At 42.1% G+C, this 19,582-nt stretch overlaps 1 protein-coding gene across 2 annotated transcripts; it reads right to left on the bottom strand.

Moving 5' to 3' along the window:
• Positions 1-1,079: 1,079 nt before the first annotated feature.
• On the bottom strand, positions 1,080-19,065 carry sh3d19 (SH3 domain containing 19). Of its 2 annotated transcripts, XM_048260390.1 has the most exons (20): positions 18,733-19,065; positions 14,066-14,105; positions 12,440-12,480; positions 12,227-12,272; positions 11,449-11,569; positions 10,359-10,545; positions 9,130-10,275; positions 8,819-8,923; positions 8,536-8,633; positions 7,218-7,261; positions 6,886-7,123; positions 6,006-6,074; positions 5,775-5,918; positions 4,453-4,519; positions 4,181-4,326; positions 3,993-4,054; positions 3,250-3,476; positions 2,723-2,763; positions 1,848-2,031; positions 1,080-1,655 (listed from the first exon to the last, which is right to left on the bottom strand). In XM_048260390.1, the coding sequence occupies exons 1-19, from the start codon at positions 18,806-18,808 to the stop codon at positions 1,861-1,863; spliced, it is 3,069 nt and encodes a 1,022-aa protein (XP_048116347.1). In that variant the 5' UTR covers positions 18,809-19,065; the 3' UTR covers positions 1,080-1,655; positions 1,848-1,860. The 2 variants fall into 2 exon arrangements, with proteins under 2 accessions (XP_048116347.1, XP_048116337.1); XM_048260380.1 differs by having other exon boundaries at positions 1,080-2,031.
• Between the last annotated feature and the right edge of the window lie 517 nt (positions 19,066-19,582).

Raw genomic sequence — 19,582 nt, 5'->3', positions numbered from 1 at the left:
GTGACATGACACTGCCATGAACGTGTCATAAACAAGTCATAAACGTTTATGACAACGCACATAGTGCCATTCAGTTTTTTTCATAAATTAGGATTAGGGTTAGAGTTAGGGTAGGATTAAGATTAGGGTTAGGGTTAATGTGCCATGACAGTGTCATGTCACTCTTATGTCGATACTGTCATATAAAGTGTTGTGAGAATGTTCTTACTAACCTCAAACGGCCTTAACTTTCTGAGCAGATTTAGTTGCTGCTGACATTTTCTGAGGATCTCCTCTGTGTCTGAGGAAAACGTCAGCAGGTTGTCAAATATAGTGTCCAAGTATTCCTTGGTAATCTCCACAGGCTTCCCCTGGGTGGTGATGGTAACTGCCTCAGCTTTACTTCTAAACTCAGCAAGCCTCACTGCTGATTTTCGTTCTGTGCACCTGCTTAGTTAGGGGCTGAAAGACTGCATTCTGATTGGCTGACAGAATCCTGCAATCTGGCTGAAAAAAAATCCTGCATTTTTTCTAGTATAATAACATTTGATTTACATAATAATGTTGTATATTTATTGAAATACAATTTATACTAGTTCAAATGTCATTGCAGACATCTCTAACTACCAATATAACTCGTAGTGGGACAAATGTCATTCATCTAAATGCATTACAGATAGGAGTGTGGTTTGGTTAAATGTTGAAAGGGCTTGCCCTGCCGTGTCTGTTCCTGTCCTATAACCAACTTCTTACAGCTTGCAGAAAACAAGCTTGATAGAGCAGCATACAATCAAATAGTGTGCTTCCATAATGGCTATCCAGCTCATGCAAAAGCCAATACGTGTCCACATCTTTGACCATTTAAAATGAATCCTGAGGAAAACAGGTTTTGACAGGCAACACCAAAGTGTTGCCTGTCATTAACTGTTGTCATGGAGAGAAAAATCCCTGGGAATTCACAAGGAAAATCACAACTAACCCCTCCATAATGTTCAATCTGTTGCCACAAGGTGGAGCAAGTCTAAACTTATATTTCGGTGTTCTCTGAAAGTGAAAAAGCTTGGTCTATTTACAGTATGTTGACACATTCACGCCCCTGGTAACCAAAAAATAGGTTTATTCAGGTTTATTCAACACTTACTACAGAAACTAATCATGACAGATTCATGTGCTGGAATATGACATCAGTATCCCGTTATAATGACTTTACATGCATATAAATACATTATTTGTAAACAAAATACAGAAAAGAACATACGTTAAAAACATTATAGACAGATTCATCCGCCGCTTGAAGTGAGAAATACTGTATGTGGAGGGAGATACAGCACAGCAGAAAGCAAAATAAGCCTTTCATACCCACACCAACTGACTTCTTTCATTGCCATTAGGTCAGGCCAAGTTGTTTCTCAAGGAGGACTCCTAGTTGGAGTTATTTATTATTGTTCCAGTAAATAAAGTAGACTAGGACTGCCATCCGTGCTGAAGCCTTTATCTCTTTCTATTCACCCAGGTAATGGGTCCATAGCTGAGTTTATTCCTTCCTTATAGACCAGGGGCATCAAGTTGAGGAAAAAGTGGCTAAAGTGACTGGGAAATGTGCTAACAGCACGGGTTGGCCAAGACCATGCTGAAGCTGATGTCACTGACACAGGCACAAGGTGTTGGCTCTCCACCTGCCCCAGAGTGAGAGGGGATGGGGGAGAGGGAGGAGTCAAACAAAAATTGTTCTGGTCACTGGTATGAGTTAACTTGTTGTTTGTATAGACCATGATGACCGACACTTCAATGCATGATGGGGCACGTAAGAGAGCACTTAGTGCAGCACATCATCTGACCAGCTGTTTTCTGTCCATATGCGTGTTTACCTAAGTTACTGACTCAGCTGAATTGGACAAACGCTTTAGGGAAGACGCCCTCTCTGCCGTGGACACGTCCACTACACCATTCCTCATCCATATGTGCTGTTACCAGGATACGATCTCCCTGCTGGAAGGGAAGATCATCATCTGTCTCAGCGGTGAAGTCATATAAAGCCTCCGCCCACTCAGCCTGTGGAGACACACAGACACACCAGGGCATGAACAGACAGACAGGCACATCAAGACACAGGCATGAACAGACGGACAGGCACATCAAGACGTAGACACAAAAGGACACAGGGAGAGAGTTAATCCAAGTGCAAACTAATCTTCTTACCAGTTCACAGGGTCATAAGTACTCATGATATACAGGGTTCCCACTCTAACTCAAATGTAAAATTCCATGACTTTTCCCCTGACAAAAAACCTGAATTTCCATGACTAGTTATATCATTAATTGTACAGTATACCGACCAATGATTTTAGAGCAGACGCGCAGTAGTCAAGAATCTTTTGCTTCTTTAGAGCGGGAAATTAAATGAAATAAATGGGCATTGAATAAATCAATTGGGCTACTCAAGCAAGCAGTAAAGCTAATAACCAGACATAATCCAATTCGGCATGGAAATATTTGAATTAATGTATTATATTTGGCAAGTACATTTTAAACTGCTACAACAAAATTTCCTGATATTTCATGACTGCCCCAAAAATGATCAAATTCCCTGACTTTCCATGTCTGGAATAGACTTTCAAAAATGCCATGAGTTCCAGAAATTCCATAACCCGTGGGAACCCTGGATATGCCCATGAACATTTTCAGAGTTTCAGTTTCAGTCTTTTTTAGAAAATGTCAACATAACAATGAGAGAGGGGGTTACCTGATTTGGGTTTGAGGACATGCTAGGAGAGGACACCATACCTGTAAGATGAACCAGCAAAATCAGAGTGAGCTGCTTTAGAGTACTTTCTCAAATGTCCATACTGATGTACATTATATCTGGATAAGAGTGTACTGGCTTTAGGGAAGCAGCTAATTAAAAAGCCTATTAAAATTCCTATTCACATGTATAAAAATCATCATCCATATGCTCAGCTGGACTAGAGTTGACTGGACTAATTGTACTTATCCACTCATTTGACTGAGCTGCAGCGGGGCCGAGCCCCGGTGCATTAGAAATCAGTGCTGCTGCATGGGGCAGCTGGAGGCACACACCAACAGACTCATACATTCCTCTCATTCCACACAAAGGGAGAGGTTCCAGTGCTACTTGACTCATTTACCAATGATCACGGCTAGTTCAACACTGCACAAAAATATGAATGTGTGTGTGTTTGAATCCAACACAGTTCCAAATCCAACACTTTACAAAAACATGAGTGAGTGTGTGTGAGAGAACAGCTTTACCAGGTAGGGCTATCTTGGTCTGGCCAGCATCTGATGCCGTTTGAGCTGGTAGGTCTTCTATGATCTCCACGTAGTTCAGAGGGAAGATGCCCACACAGGTGCCCAGTTTACCCCGTGCCCAATCCTGCCTAATGTACTCATGCAGCTGGATCACATCTCCTTCACAAAACATTAGCTCGTCACTGTGCTCTGCTTCAAAGGCAAATCGTGCCACGCATCGGGGTCCACTACAAATACAACCACAACAATTACATACATCATACTGCACATATTCCCTTAATACAATATGGACCAGATGTAGCCTGAGAATACTCATATGAACCTTTGGCAAATTAGGGATTTGCTCTGCAGGCCTGTCTGGGCAGAGGCCATTGAAGCCCATTTCCAATGTCCCTAAAACATGGCCACGCAAATACAATCGCTAATCCGGCATTGACGTGTATTTGTTTGGAATTGAGTAAACAACTGCATTTAAATCTTTTGTTTAAAAAAATGCTGCACTTCTGAAACAATTTGGTACACGTTTAATGCACAATTTAAGTTTAATTTCACTGCTAGTTTCACCCCTGCTGGGAGTCGTAAGTTAATTAACCTTGTCCAGACCCACTCTCAATTCCAATTGAGAAGGTCTGTGTGCTTACCAGGCTAGACCAAATGCAGAGTTATTTTGATTGTGGAGGCCCTGTGGTAAGACACCAAAATTAATGACAGATCACATTTTAGCATTCAAGAAAAAGACTCACCTGCTGGGTGCTTCTGGCAAGGTCTTGGCATGGGTTGACGGTACAGCAGACTGAGAGATGGGCTGAGAGAGAGAGAGAGAGAGAGAGAGAGAGAGAGAGAGAGAGATCAGAGACCCGGAGAACTATATCACTGAGGATTGGATTCATCAGTAGAAAAACTGAATACACATTTATTAGATGATATTTACTTTTGATGATCTCACAGTCAGTTTAACATAGCTGATAGGGAAGAAGCCTGTGACTCCTCTGAGAGTTCCCAGATACCATTCATCGTCCAGCTGCTCTACTTGACCCACCACATCACCTGCCCTCAGGTGCAGCTCTCCTGGGCCCTCTACCAAACACAGAGGAAACCAGAAAGCTTTACGTAACATGAAAAAGCCACTGAATCAAAGCCACTGAATGAAAGTCAACAAAGCATGAACAGCTGATGAGTAGAACTGGAGTCATTCAGGTTCACCTGGGATAAAGTCATGGAGAGCCTGGACCTGCATTCCACCATTTCCTGAGGGTTCTGGCTGGGTATTCTGAAACGAACCAGAAACAGATGCAGATCTTAAAGAGATATTCCACCATTTGGGGAAATACACTCGTTTTCCACCTCCCCTTGAATTAAACAATTGAGTTTTACCTTTTCCCAGTTCATCCAGCCATTCTCTGAGTCTGACAGTAGCACTTTTAGCTCCAGCTCATCTCTCCTATAAGCTAACGGTCTAATCTGATTCAATGAGCTGGAGCTAAAAGTGTTACTGTCAGACTCGAGTATTTCCCCAAATGGTGGAATATCTCTTTAACCACTTTTTGCAAGATCACAGAGTTGCTGAGAGAAATCTGCCGCTGCCATTTAGATCTTAGAGATGTACTTTATTGTCTTACTTAATATGCAAATTGACATGGTGCAACATAAATAAATAAATATCGAAAAGAATGCACACCCTCCGAGGTGCTGGCAAGGGAAAATAAACGAAGAAAAACTTGGTCGCCACACACTCTCCTAATTCTTTGATATAATTCCAACGTTTCGGCCTGTCGGCCAAACACCAGTGTGCGGCGACTAGGGTTGCAAAGGGGCGGAAAATTTCCGGTAAATTTCCGGAAACTTACCATGGGAAGTTAAACTGGGGAATTTTGGAAATATTCCAAATTGGAAACTTTCATGGAATTAAAGGAAATTAATGAGAATTTACGGAAATTAACATGAAATTTTGGGTAATTCATACAAACTGTTTCATATACAAACATTAACATTTTGTTTCGTAATAAGCAATATGATTTGTATGCTAGCGGGAATCCCATTATCTGCCTATGGTTTACTAGTGTGCTAAACTAGCAACACTGAACTGCCCAAGATACACTACACCACTCAACAACAAAATCCGATTGGTTGGAACATTTTTTCCCCATGCACATGAACGCTCCATAGGTTTCCTTTATGTCTAGCAGCCTATGCCGATTGCTGTGTGCATGTGATTGACATATGTGTAGGGTAGAAATTTGACTGAAATTGCATTAAATCAGGTTGTTTTAACTAATATTATGCTGCAAGATGGGGTTTTGTCCACTACATTTAAGTTCCCTGTTATAGACTAACTTGCCATATTAAAAATTCCCAGTTTATTCCCATTAATACCCGTTTATTCCTGTTAATTCCCATATATTCCCGTTAATTCCCACGGAATTTTGCAACCCTAGCGGCGACCAAGTTTTCTTCGCAACATAAATGTAAAACACAGACATGACAGGACGCAGAAGGGAGTGGGAGAGATCATTGGGAATTCCCACCTGTGGAGCTTCTTCCAGGGAGTGAGCAAAGAGCGGAGTGATGATCTTCATGTAGGATTTCTGCACTCGCCCACTAACAGCTCCAGCCTGACACTCAAAGGTTTTGCTGTCTATCTGATCCAGCAACACCAGGACCTCATTTTTCTACAACACACAGGAAATTTGCATTTGGTTGAACATGTCCATACAAGATAACACAGGGAGTGTTGTTCATCACAACATGTACAGTACCTGAAAGGAGAGCTCTCCTGGATTAGTTCCGTTGCAGTCAAACTCGGCAATGGCATGAGGGATCTCAAGCTGAATAAGAGAAAGACAAAAATAGAATGAATCAAAACCATAAGCAACCATGTTCCAAAAGATGGTGATGGCACAAAAATCATTATAGATGTTTTACTAGTAAGTAAGTACAGCTGAATAAGATTATATGGCTATAGGATTGTATGCATATCTTCACAGGGCACTACACAATGAAAGATATATTTACCAGTGCGAACAGCTGGACATTTGTCCAAAAAAATGTTTTTTTTGTGGAAAGTATACTGGATTTACTTAAGCCTCCCCCTCATCGGTAGCCTGGAAGCCTGAATTTAACCCAGTCCACAAAATTTGAGGTCGGGAAATTCGGTCTGGACTTGCCCATATTAATGCCCTTATGACTATGCACATATGAACACTGCACACCAATCAAATCGTCTGGGCGGGCTTTATACAATGATGGACAGATGAGCAACAGTCATTCGTCACCTGAGCGTGCTTCGGTTGATTTTGTTTACAATAAAAAGGCTGTCGCTAGAGAAGCTAGACAATTAGATTTCACAATCACGTCTGTTGATGTACAAGATATTGACAGTGCAATAATTAAACAAAAAAATAATAAAAACAGAAAACAGCGACTAAGGCATTTGTCAAAAAGAAGAATGTTTTGGCTGATTTCCCTACAGGATTCACATATTTTGTTGCTCTGATTGGTTAGGTCTATCCAACTGTGTGCAGAAGCATTTTGTTCCTGTTTGGTTTGAAACACACCCCATAATCACATCCCAAAGTTGCAGTACCAGACTCACATTCTCAAGTTTGTCAGGGTACTTTATGAACACAAAATACTTACTGTATATTTATTATAGAGTGGGTGTCCTGGCTTAGGTCTTGGGGGTAGAACAGGTCCTTTTTTAGGTGTTTTGGATGACCTACGCTCTTGATATTGACCTTCGTTGGCAGACGCCCCTTTGGCCACTGAGGAGACTGAGGCAGGAGGCTGAAAAGCCTCTTTTCTGGGAGGAGGGGGTCTGTCTGGGCCAACTTTAGCTGGAGGGGGACGAGGTGGCAGTACCTTGACACTAGCTGGCCTAAGAGGTACATATGAGGAAGATGTCAAATTCATATAAAAATGTCACAAGGAACTAACACACATTTTACTAATTCAAAATACTAAAGACACACCTTGGAGGGAGTAAGGGCTCAGGAGATGACCCACTGCCAAAATCCTGCAATAAAAAGCAAGACAACTAATTGCACATAACTATACACAGGTTATGAAAGAACTACACATTTTTTCTTTTTCCTGCACATAAAGGCTTAACAATTATTTTTAGTATATAAATATTTGAAAACTCTTTCATATGCATTAACAGCCCATGCAGGCCATGAAAGAGAATTCCATAATACAGCCTGAGTGTTCAGGAATGTGCATTCACAACCATCAAGCCACTGGGCCTTATATGGCTGCCCGAGGTCACACAGCGACTCCATACTCAGCAGATATGCAACCATGACAACCAATCCTGTGACAGTTCCCCACAGTCAGCCATCAGCTGGCCAGAGTCATTGTTTACATGGAGACACAAAGCTGCCTTTGTGAGATTCCGGCAGTGGGCAGGTGAAAGACAGGCCTGTTAGTCCGTTAGCAGGATTTCTTATGGCAACAGTCTTTAGCTCAACATGAGGTCAGCATGACAACAACATTCCTGGAGGGACAACACTTACAGTGAAACATTCACTCAAGTTCAGACTAGCTACCTGCAGACATGGCTAATTTACTGTGGTGATTCATAGGCAGTGAAACACAGTGCAAGACATTCAACACTTTTGCTCTGAACTAAACAATAACGTAGACAACATTTCAGTAAATTACTACATTTAATACACTTCTACAACACTACACTACTTTTTATGCGCAGTCTTTTAGCTGCTGCATAGACAAATAGAGTTTGAGTTTCTGGGTGACAGATAAAGTTTGAGAAGAGATTGGATTTCAGAGGGGGAATTCCAACTTGGCCTTTCCGTTCTTTACCTCATGGAGGGTGCGGTTGAGTGGCTTCATTAACAAAAGGAAAAAGGATAGTGTCTAAATGACCTTTGACAAAGAAGAAAAACAGTTTCTTCATGCAGTACACGTTTGGCTCGTTCTGTTGCCTGGGAATTGGGTTTAAGTGTACTGTAGGCTTTTTGGTGATCATCAAAACTACACTGTTGTAGGAGTTTATTGGAGCAACTATTCAGAGTGAATCAGCAGAGACAGAATGTCCACAGAAACAGTGATTCAACTTAATTCTAACTATACTCATATTGTGCTCATAATGTAAAAATGTCCAAGAACTGTGCAAACATTTTTTACACATATGGAAAGGCTTGTGTGCAATTTGACCTGTGGATAGCTGAGTCTTGAGAATGTGAGTATGTGAGTTACCTGTGATCTGTATTGAGTATTGAAAAAGTGAGTTACCTGTGATCTGTATTGAGTATTGAAAAAGTGAGTTACCTGTGATCTGAAGCTATTTTTTTGGCTGGGTGGTGGAGGTCCCCCTACAGGCATCTGAACAGGAAGGGGTGGGGGGGCATCCTGGGAATCGTACGCCACTGACGAACATAAAATAATATTAAATACAGCCCATGTTTGTCTATTACCACAACATCACATTACCACCAATTAATAAACACAGATAGACATCCACAGGAAAAAGGCAATGCATGTTCCCAGACCAAATAAGGAAATACAGAACTACAGTATTTTAACAGTACTCACACACACACAAGGAACTCACACTTGCCAGATGTACTTGGAACCCGAATCATGGTGGGCTTGCGCATGACCCCTCCACGGTTAAAGGAGCCCTCTACTCCTCTGACTGGTTTGGGGGGAGTTGGAGCTGTAGGAATAATGGAGTTATCAATGACTGTGTCCATACACTAGCTAGATAGTAAGAGCAGAAACGGTATGAGAGAGACACATTTCAGCTTTTAGCACATTTGAGTAGAAGACTTAATGTTGAGTGGGACACACATAATGTTCAGTGTGCTAGTGTTCAGTCAGCACTTTAGTTTTGCCAGCACTATTGCTTAAAAGCTGACTAACCTGGTGCAGGAGAATCCGCAATTTCATTCTCCTGTTTGCTCTGACCCGAGTAAACCCTTGAGGACCGAAGGTTGGGCCATTCTGTGGCACCACTGGGTGCTGACGAGAGGCTGGTGGAGTTATGGTTGTTGTGGTTCAGCAGCTCTCGGGAGGGCTTTCTCAGAACAGGTGGGGGAGCTTTAGTCATGGGTGTCTCCTCAGGCAGAAAGCTGTTAGGTTTATTCTGCAGAGGAGGGCGTGGTGGGGGCAGGAGGGCAGCCTTTGGTGTGACCACCGTGGGGACGTCCCTCTGGTCAATAGAGGGCTTCTTAGGAGGCACAGGGCGTGGGACTAGGGCAGGGACCAATTTGGAGGCAACACTGGCCACCTCATTTCCACTTTCATTGTGGTTCTCATCTATCTGTCTCTTAACTGAGGGTTGTGGAACTAATGCTGGTTTAGGTGCCAGCATAGGGGGCTTGGATTGTTGGTTGCGGGGCTTTGGAACAGGCACAGGAGTACCGACATGGTCATTTGTGCTGACCTGGCCCTCAAAGGCCTGGATTTTAGTGCGAATACTCATGTCGGAAGAGTCGTCTCCACTCTCGTCACTTAGTTCACAGTTGGAGCCTCCAGAGTCACTGAGGTCAGCGACGGCGTCCGAATTGAAGACCTCCAACAGCTCTTTGAGATAGGGGTTAGGAGGAGAGTCTCTGCTACTGTCGGAGATCACCTGAAGGGCATCTCCACTGTCCTTTATGCGGACTAGAGTTTGAACCTTGACCTCTGTGCGGACAGGTTTGCTGGGTCTTGTGCGAGGGCGTGGAACGGGCCGAGGTGCCTGTATCCGTGAAGAGTCAGAGGGTGATGAGGGGTCAGGATTGGACACGTCAGGGACAATGTTGTCAGAAATGCTACGAAGCTCAGAGGGCTCCAATTCCAAACCAGATGCCGTGCATGCTGCTGGAGAGCGATTTGGGTAGTCAGTGGTGTTTAGGTGAATAGCATTGATTAGCGGAGCATTAGCACTAGCAATATCTTGTGTGTGTGTGCTCTTTGTTTCTCTCTGATTGAGAGCAGGTTCAGCTATTAGGAGTGGGCTCTCCCTTGGCGCTGGATTTGGCTTCACAGAAAACGATGGTCGTGGAGGTTTGGGAGGCCTTTTCACTGAAACAACAATATAAGACAATTGTTCACCTCAGAACTGAAATGTCTGCCACTGCATTAAAAAAACAACTCTAGGGCCTTACATTTAGGTGCTTCACAACTGCTGGACTGTGAAGGGGTTCTGCACTCTGGGTCAGGTGAATTTGCAGTGTCCACAGTGTCCGTCTGTGTGGCAATTGTTGTGGTGTGGGATCGACGAGGGGGTGGTGTTGGTGTGACGTCCTGCTCCTGGGTTTTCTCCTTGATGACCTGATCATAGGATGGTGGGGGCTAAGGCATGAGAGAGGGGGAGTTCACTCACACGCAAGCACATATGCAAGCCAAGTTAACACACTCTGATCTATATGTCAATCAACCAGCTCATCTCTTTTTGTCATGTAAAAACACAAAATAAGTATAGCTACAACCTTTTCTACTCCGTCAAAAAGGAAGTAAGCATAGGGAGTTTCACAAACACTCCAAAGTGCTAGGCTACTCTGCCCAGGAACCAGCCATGGGGACGGTGACTCATGAATTGGCCAGCTTAGCAATGACCTCATATGCTATGCTGAGAAAAAGGCCACAGAAACAGTGCTGAATCAACAAGACAAGGCTTGCATTCAAACTCAAATTGTGGAATAAAGTGAAAAGGCTCTAATCTGTATGACACGCTATGCACTATGCAATGCAAACAAATTTTAATTTAATCAATGGGCAAAAACATCTTGCTAATTCAATGCCACGCTACACGCAAACTCCAGCGATTCAGACGAGTAAGACTTACATTTCTTTACAGTCACACCATTTCCAAGAAACTTCTAAACAACAAAGTCTCATTTAAAGTAAACCAAGTCCTACATTATTTTTCTACATTAAAAAGACAAGCACTCGTGCCCCTATCTCTAAAGTGACTGCAAATTCCTCCTGCATCTTAGGTGCTCTGCCTATTGTCATTGCTGAACTCTGCTGAACAAATATTTCCCAAGGTCAGTTTACTGCGAGTTAGTAGGCTATACTGTGGCATGGCAGCACATAAAAAAGGCACTTCAGCAACACTGCACCACACATAAGCTGGGGTCACACACACTGCTATTAAGGAGGAGAAACAAACACAGGCCGACGATACGGAATGTTACAAGCAAACACACACCCTTTCCAGCAGTGTTCAAGTTTATGTATTAAGTACACTCCAACCTTGGCAGCCACTGGGATACTGGCCCCCCAGACAGGCTGTGGGGAGGGGAGGGCAGAGGCCCCTGGGAACCAGGAAGTAGAGGCCAGAGGCTCCGCTGACACAATGGTTATCTCCGGCCGCCTGCAACCAAGCACAGAGCCTTACAAGTCTAATCAAGATTATGACAGCCTGCACTTTAATCAATTTACAGGACACAGCTTATTCTTACACGTGAAGGAGAGAATTCCTATCTTTATCAGTTTTCAATTATCAGTTATTTCAAGTGGTCTATCTTTTTTATTGAGCAGATCAACTACTTCTGGAATGGACCCCATGCATCAATTGCATCTGAAATGAAAGCAGCATAAAGGTAGCAAACTATGAATAACAAGACACAGTGTTAGCACCACCATATTGGGACAACTTTATTGGCACCACTTTGGGTCCATTCTAGTTTTATTCAGTGTAAGGACACCACCACCTTTGTGGACAAATGGATGTGATGTGTTGCTTGACAAGCCCAGAATGGTATTTTATTTATTAGCTACTTTACTCAATCGGTATAGCACATGATACCAACACTCACAACCATCTATTGTCGTGGTTTGTGTCCAACAAATCTATTTCTTGGTTTGTGTCCAAATACTATAAAGGTTGATTCAACAGATGCATTTGTGTGGCAAATCAACAGACAAAGGAGATAATATCATAGCAAATGCTGTAGCTGTAATCAGAGGTTATATGGGGGATAGTGCTTCTTGTTGCCTTATGTGGATGTTTAGCTGCTGTACAACAAACCTTCTGTCTCTCGTGTGGTCACTCTGGGAAGGTGTTCTCCCCGAAGCTTCAACAACAAAAGAAATTATTTAATTGACTTGGGAAAAGACTGAAGGTGTTGCCTAAAACACACACTGTGTGCATACAGCATAGGTATGGCATGAAGTCAAACATTCTCATTATACTTGCAGCCAAACAGTCTGGATAGACAATTCAGGTTTTAAAAGTACTTACTCCTTTTGAAGGCAGCTCGTATGGAAGCCAGTGGTCTTGAGCTGGAGGAGCACAATGTTAGAAGATGCTTTAACTGATAAAAAAAAAAGCAGGGGCTACTGCCCATCTTCTGAATTTGTGGTGTGGTGTTGTCTTCTGCTCCAGGGACAGCCCAGTTGAGGAAGCTACACTATATGCTGAGCAGATGGCAGTAATTACCCAAAGACTGTGAAAGTCACAAATGGAATTTTCTCTGCACAAACAAATCCATCCAAAACAGACAAAATGCATAGCAGTACTGCTACCTTGGCCAAACATGATATAAATCACTGCAGAGAAATGTGATTCCCCGGGCTGTCATTTACTACTTCTGCCTGATCAATACAGCTGAGTAGCTGTTCCATATCCGCTGCAGACAGAACCAATCTAGAGGCTGCATTCACCTACCTGAGGCAAGCACTGACATTAGTGTTGAGCCTTTGCCGATTGCAGTTGCCCATACAGCAAATTCCAGCTTTCAGGTCCCATCTTACAGGAAAAGTTGCAGTTGAAAGATGCAGTTTCAATTCATGTGATCAAGCATCCCACTTTCATTAGGAAACTCATGTAGCTCTATGGGAGGGCCCCTTGGCAGAGCCTGTAATATGGGAATGCTAATGTAGCATCCATGCCAGTCAGACACACCAGCTTTGCTCTCATCACAGACTCCTGCTCTGCTGTCCTCTAATCTTTGGAAGTCAATGTGATAACTAGAATTACTAGCTGACAGGCCGATACATTATCATTATAGACCCCAGGAAGAATAGCTGCTGCTATGCAAGAGAGAGAGATAATAACTATGAGGGTCTGCCACTGATCAAGAGAGAGAGAGTCCACAGCTCTATGTATGACGGCAAGCTGGAGGACAAATGCATCAATTCCTTTGTGAGAGGCTAATTATCCTCAGAAGGCTCCTTAAAGGAGCCACACATAAGTATTGTCCTGAGAGGGTTTCAATGCTTTGGATGGATTGGTTGCATGGATATAAACATGCTGCTTCTCTTGTCACAAACACAACAAATATTCATTATAATTATATGATTACATAATCCTCTCATATTGTGCAATCTAAACATTCCTGGGGAATCAAAATCCCAACGTATATTCCAATATAAATTCACTCTTTTAAGTAATCCTCTTGTAATCTAGGTTTTATTCATGGACATTGCTTGAGAAATATAATGTAATGATGAGGGTGTGGTTTTGGGCAGCCAAAATCCCATAAATGCCATAACAACACCATGAGAGTAAGACCTCTTGACTGGGAATTAAGTTTAAAGCAAAAATAAATTTGCCCATCTATGTCAGCAACAAATATGTATATAATGGATTGCAATGGACTAAGAATAATACTATTAAGAACATATTCTCATAATGGGGAGTAATTTCCAGACTTTCAAGATCTTCATTTACCCAAATACAAATTTTGATATATTTATCTTCTAGCATTTCCCATAGATATTGTGATAGGCTGTGTTGCCAGAAAGCTGTGATTTACTATGGCCTTTGCAACAGTATCAGTAAAATAACATAATCTATCATCAATCGATGATAGAAGTTGGTTTTACAACAGCAAAAGCAGCATTGCTAGCCCTCTATCATTCCTACCTTGGCTGAATTTGGTCCGGCTTATTCCTTTCTGATCGATCTGTGGAGAAAAAGGAAGACTGAAGTCAGACTCAGCACAAGGTATTTTGGCAACAAACACCTCTAGTGACATTCTATTTATTGTGTTGGAGCAGAAGAAGAACAGAACCTGCTGGGGCAGTTCCATTCTGCTTTCACATATGAAGCAGCAGACTTATTGCCAGTGCCTCCAAAAAGGTACTACATACACCATTCAAGAAAAATATGTTGACCACTTGTCAATGTCATGAGTCACTGGTATGGAGCTTGAAGAACTAAAGGTTTGTTATGATGTGCAGTAAAACATGCAGAGAAACCAGTTCTATTAAGACAGAAGAGAATGATGCCTTCTACAATAACACAGTAGGACCAATTATCTAAACTAAATCAGATGCTCAAAACAAACTGGCTTCTCTCTTTGCCACCTGATTCCAATTTGACTTTTAATTCTATTTTGACACAACAGTTAACAGTAGAGAATGTGAGGTGATGAATATTGGCATTGTTGTTGTCAGACCACTTCTTTCAAATATTCATCCAAAAAATAGTCTAGTGCTGGGGCCTATTGCACAAAACTAGGATAAATCCTTTTAGGCAAGTCCACTCGGCGGCCATATACCAACGTTTTATGGGCACTCATCGGGCACAGTCTTTGGGTCGAACTGCGCGTGCGCAAGGCTTCACGACACCAATCTTGCTCCAGCGGCGAGATCACAACACATGATTGGCACGATGTCTTCACAACACACCATATGATTGGCTCAATGTATTCACATGTCGACGTTTTGCCGAGGAAGGGGTGGGATATGTGTAGACAACGGCCATATTGGCGTGACAAACTAGCCCCATGCATTTCTATAGAGTATTTTTTGAGTGCTGTGTCTCCACATTAGAAAGTCTCTGGCGCAGCTCAGTAACTTATCCCAGATGTCTTAATTCTGCTTTTGTGCAATAGGCCCCTGCTCTATCATTAATCAAAACAACATGCGATCATAAAAGTTGGTCATAGAAAGCGTGTGCTGCTCACAGCGTGTCCATGAAGGCCCACTACAACACACTCAGGATTGCAGCTGCAGGGTCCACCTGTTACAGCCCTCCACCACACCTGCTGTATCAATTACCTCAGCAGTCTCTGGGCCCAACTCCACTCCACTCAGACACAACAGAGACTTTTCTATCACACTATTCAGCTCACCAAGTTTCAATATACTGCCATTTCCAGGTTTTGACAGAAAACATAAAAATGAATGATCTCCATGTATGTAGTTGATTCACAACAATCATCCAACATCTGACTTCAGCTCATTAACCGAATTGTGTAGGCAATTGATACCAAATCTGTGGGTATTCATGACCAATTAGTAAAACACCTGACTCCAGCCATCTAATCAGCTGAGCTTGTTTAGATTAGCTACATCATGGTTCTTACTTCAAAAAACATATACACAAACTACTTTACAGATAAATAAAGATACTCCTACCTGACTAAAATGTGGCTGGCAAATAGCAAGACTTCCCGCACCCTTTATGTCCTTTGTTGAAGATTTGTGTTGTGTTCGTATTTCTCTGAATGCGAGAGAAGTGTGTGAACCAGCAGTCGGACAAAGGTAAGCAACTGGCAACAGTGACGCTACCTATAAGGGAGGGGCTTCCGAGCTGCCAGTGTGCGACAATCAGACAAAAGAAGAGCAATTTGATTTACATCAACAAGAATGTAGCTTATCAGGATGAGTGTAGGCTACACTGCACTGACAGTTTCATTTTGCCATAGGTTGATGCCATAGGTGGACAATATAATATGTGGCTATACCCTTTTGCCATAGGTATCTCACATGATATGTGGCTATATACTACTTTAAATGATTTTATACATTCCACCTCATGTCTTACAGAAATACTCCAGAGTCCCTGCATTCCATTTCAAGTATGACTCTCCTCTCTATTCTTTTGCCACACCCGGAAACCTGCACACCATGATCATTAACAAGGTGCCAGGAAGAGAAAAAGAAAAGCTCATTTGCTTATCTTTACCAGGTATGTTCTAGTTTCAGTTCATACATGAATGAAATTCACACAGAATTTCTGTGTGAGCTAAAGATTACACAAACTATTGTACAAGAAGTTAGCAATAAAGAAAACACAGGCTTAATGATTGTTTAAATCTGGAAACAATACTGACAGAATACTGTCGTCCTCATGGAGACTACAGCCACCAACTGTTGGCTATTCACACTTCATTTTGCCTTATAATTTTGATTTGATATGTGCCAAGATTATGTCTTCTCAGTATAGCACTGGGAAACCATTGTATAGCATATCTGGCCATTAATATATTTTGCTGTCTTCACCAAAACAATGATTGGTCCAAATAAAACTATTTTGAGGAAAGCCACTGATAAGGTGTGTGATAGAGAGCATGAAATGAAGCTGGCCCTACAGTACTGCAAAAGGTAATGTAATGTTGTGTGATCAATTGATTATTATTATTCGTGCCATCAAAAAGTAGGTCAACAATGGTTGTACTCACTCTATTTGTTGTTTGTTTTACTTACATCAATTGTTGGGACTTGGAAGGTGTCTAGAGTGGCAGTTTGCAAAACACCACTGGGTATTGCACCCAAATGTATCAGTACCTTGGTTTCCATTCAACTCATTCAGTATTTTTAAACCTGGGCCCTTGGCATAGCCTACAAAATATCATCAGGGACCAAGATGAAAATCAGTGCATCAAAGCAGCATGCCACTTGTGTTCTACAGTTTATTTACTGTATAGTGTGCATCTCCATTGTTAGCCGACACTTGTAATAACATGTTGAACCTAATCAGTATACTTTGACGTGGCTCAATTTCCCCACTACCCCTCACACACACTTTTGCTATATTCACTCAATGCCCGTTCATCAACATATCTGATATAAATATGTTAAACTGAGATAAATCCCTTTTGTGAGTTTTTTTTTTTTAAACTGCTTTTTTGTGTTTGTGTAAAGTTTCCAAGGTAAAGGTGGTGGCTCAACTTGTCCCCTGACCCCTGAATATCAAACTGCTCACATGACTGTATTGGGCTGTTTGAAAATTTAATTACATTACTCTCTTTCCATCTCTCTTCATCTGTCTCCTGTCTTCACCTTTTCGATCCAACATTAAAATGCACTTCTTTTCATACCTTCTTTGAATACCTGCATATTTTCAATCAACTTTCTGTTTTTTTCCACATGTTCCATGTGTGTGAGTGAAGGCACACTTGATGCCATGAGGTCATTATGACACATATCTAATTATAGAGTGTTAGTTATCTCTGTGTGGGTCTACTATGTCATTAACTTCTGAAAACAACACTATTTGCTGACTGAACAACATCGGAACAGGATTTGAAATGCTGACATGGGTATGCACCAGCTGCACACGATAACTGCATGGTGCATACAACTTTCACTAGCTCTTTCAGTCCCACCTGCTGACAGACACACCAACCAGGCTTGGCTTTTAAAACAGCTGTGGACAGGCCATAGCTGAACAAACAACCTGGGCGAGTCAGACCCCATGGCCTGGGTGGGGTGAATGTTCAACAACTGTGCCAGACAAACAGGTGTGAATATAAGGGCACAGTGTGTGGTGAGAACATTTGAACTATATAATATGCTGCTTTCAGGAGTAGTATCCAAGGGTCTAATAACAAACAAAGCTTCATTCTTATTTAATATGGTAGTTACACCGTTTTCATATAAATTCATACCCTGCATGTGTAACAGTAGATTAGTTATAATGTGTATAAAGCTTCCAACTTATTCTATTTTGACGAACACATGACAGGATCAGAGGTATGGCCATATTCAAATGTTTCATAGGTTTGTCATGGAATATAAAACTGCTCATTGATGTGCTTGGAATACATGTAGGGAGTACTGTAAAAGGTACTCAAAGTCCTGTAAAACCCAGTCAAGTGGCTTTGAGACAAAATGAAACCCACACTTTGAAAAAGTTGCAACAGTGTCTGGACATTCCTGTTTGGTTTCCATGAACCCCATCTGAGTATCCTATATGGCATCAACTTGATTTCCTTTTTGTAGTCCTGAATGGGTCTTTTCACAGCAGCAGGACCACATGGCGAAGGTTTTTGACTAAAAGTTAGTAGGCTTTGAAAAATGTAGTCATGACAGCCAAGCAGACAAAGCCAAAAGGCTCTCTCCCTACTGCCCTGCTTCAAGAGGGACTACAGGAATTTAACCTTTCTCGGTTGTTATTGAGTAAGAATTGTACAAAGTAGGCTATTAGAGAGGCCATCACTTCCATCAAATTATAAGTGTGGTCAATAGAATGAATAGAATTTATAAAAATGCTGCAACAGGATAGCCTTCACTTGCTACATTGTGATTTCAGACAGGATTCAGTAGGCCTTGCTTTAATGGAAAAGTAGCCTATGATCCCAAATGAGAATCATTTGTGTCTCAAAACAACATTGTTGGCTATTAGCCTAACGTGGGAGAGGGTGTCTCGGGTAGGTCTCACAAAAACCGAGGTTGTCTATAATAGGCTAATAGGTAGATAATGACTTTAGTGATTTATAGCTAATCTTAAGACAATTCTCCAAATCCCCCCACAAGGTGTTTGTATATCCAGCAACAACAGTAGCAATATTTTTTTTTTACCTGTTGCTTGATTTCGATTGCATAGAACACTGGCATCTTTCAATTCTTCTTCCTCCTCACGTCTAGCTTCGGCCATCAGGTAGATTGCGCTCCTTTCCTCGTACGCTAAACACCTTTAGGTGCTGCTGATGGTAGGCTACGGAGTGAAAGACTTCAAAGCTCTCTCCCCTGTCTATTTCATAAGCTTAACCGGATCGAGATTCTCTTCACCAGGGTATGTCCGCGTTAAAGTCCTCTTGGTTAAAAATGACTTAGGCTAACATAAAGCAGCCTACGATGAAGCTCAGCTGTGTTCCAACCTCTAAAAAGTTGACCAGCGACGGGTCGGCAGGATACAGGCTACGAGTAGAGTGTGTGTGTGTGTGTGTGTGTGTGTGTGTGTGTGGAGGGGGGGGCCTCAGCCCTCCGAGACCGGAAATTTTCGTCTTGCGCTCATCGTTTGTAGAAAAGACAACGGTTTTTCAGAATGAAACGTCTCAACTTTGGAAATAAATTAAACTAGACCCTGACCTGCCAAGTCCTTACACACGTTTGTTGTTGTGGTGGTGGTGGTGGTGTGTGTGTGTGCGTGCGTGCGTGCGTGCGTGTAGGGCCTATCTGTCAGATGTCTGCAGACATGGATAAATTATTTTATGTAGCCTATAGGTTTAATACATTAAGAAAAACATGTGTGAAATGAATCAGAATCATTTTATTGCCAAGTCCACACGAAAAAGAGAAGACAAGGAATTTGACTTGGTGGGTGCAAGACACATAAGAAATGATATGTCTAATTTATTGTTTATTTCACAAAGCCTGGTTCTGGGTAGGCCAATGGGGTGTGACTCCCCTTGTCAAAGGCTTGCCATCT

Source organism: Alosa alosa, chromosome 1, assembly GCF_017589495.1.
Source record: "Alosa alosa isolate M-15738 ecotype Scorff River chromosome 1, AALO_Geno_1.1, whole genome shotgun sequence".
NCBI classification, from domain to species: Eukaryota; Metazoa; Chordata; class Actinopteri; order Clupeiformes; family Clupeidae; genus Alosa; species Alosa alosa.
The sequence above is the reverse complement of the archived record's forward strand: the minus strand, read 5'-3'. Positions and strand labels throughout refer to the sequence as shown.

Bases quoted from the DNA above. Each gene is read 5' to 3' on its own strand.
- sh3d19 (XM_048260380.1), bottom strand. From the start codon at position 18,808: ATGGCCGAAGCTAGACGTGAGGAGGAAGAAGAATTGAAAGATGCCAGT. The intron at 12,481-14,065 runs GTAGGAATGATA...GTGCTCCTCCAG, and splicing joins CCGGACCAAATTCAGCCAAG to CTCAAGACCACTGGCTTCCA. The intron at 12,273-12,439 runs GTAAGTACTTTT...TTGTTGTTGAAG, and splicing joins ACGAGCTGCCTTCAAAAGGA to CTTCGGGGAGAACACCTTCC.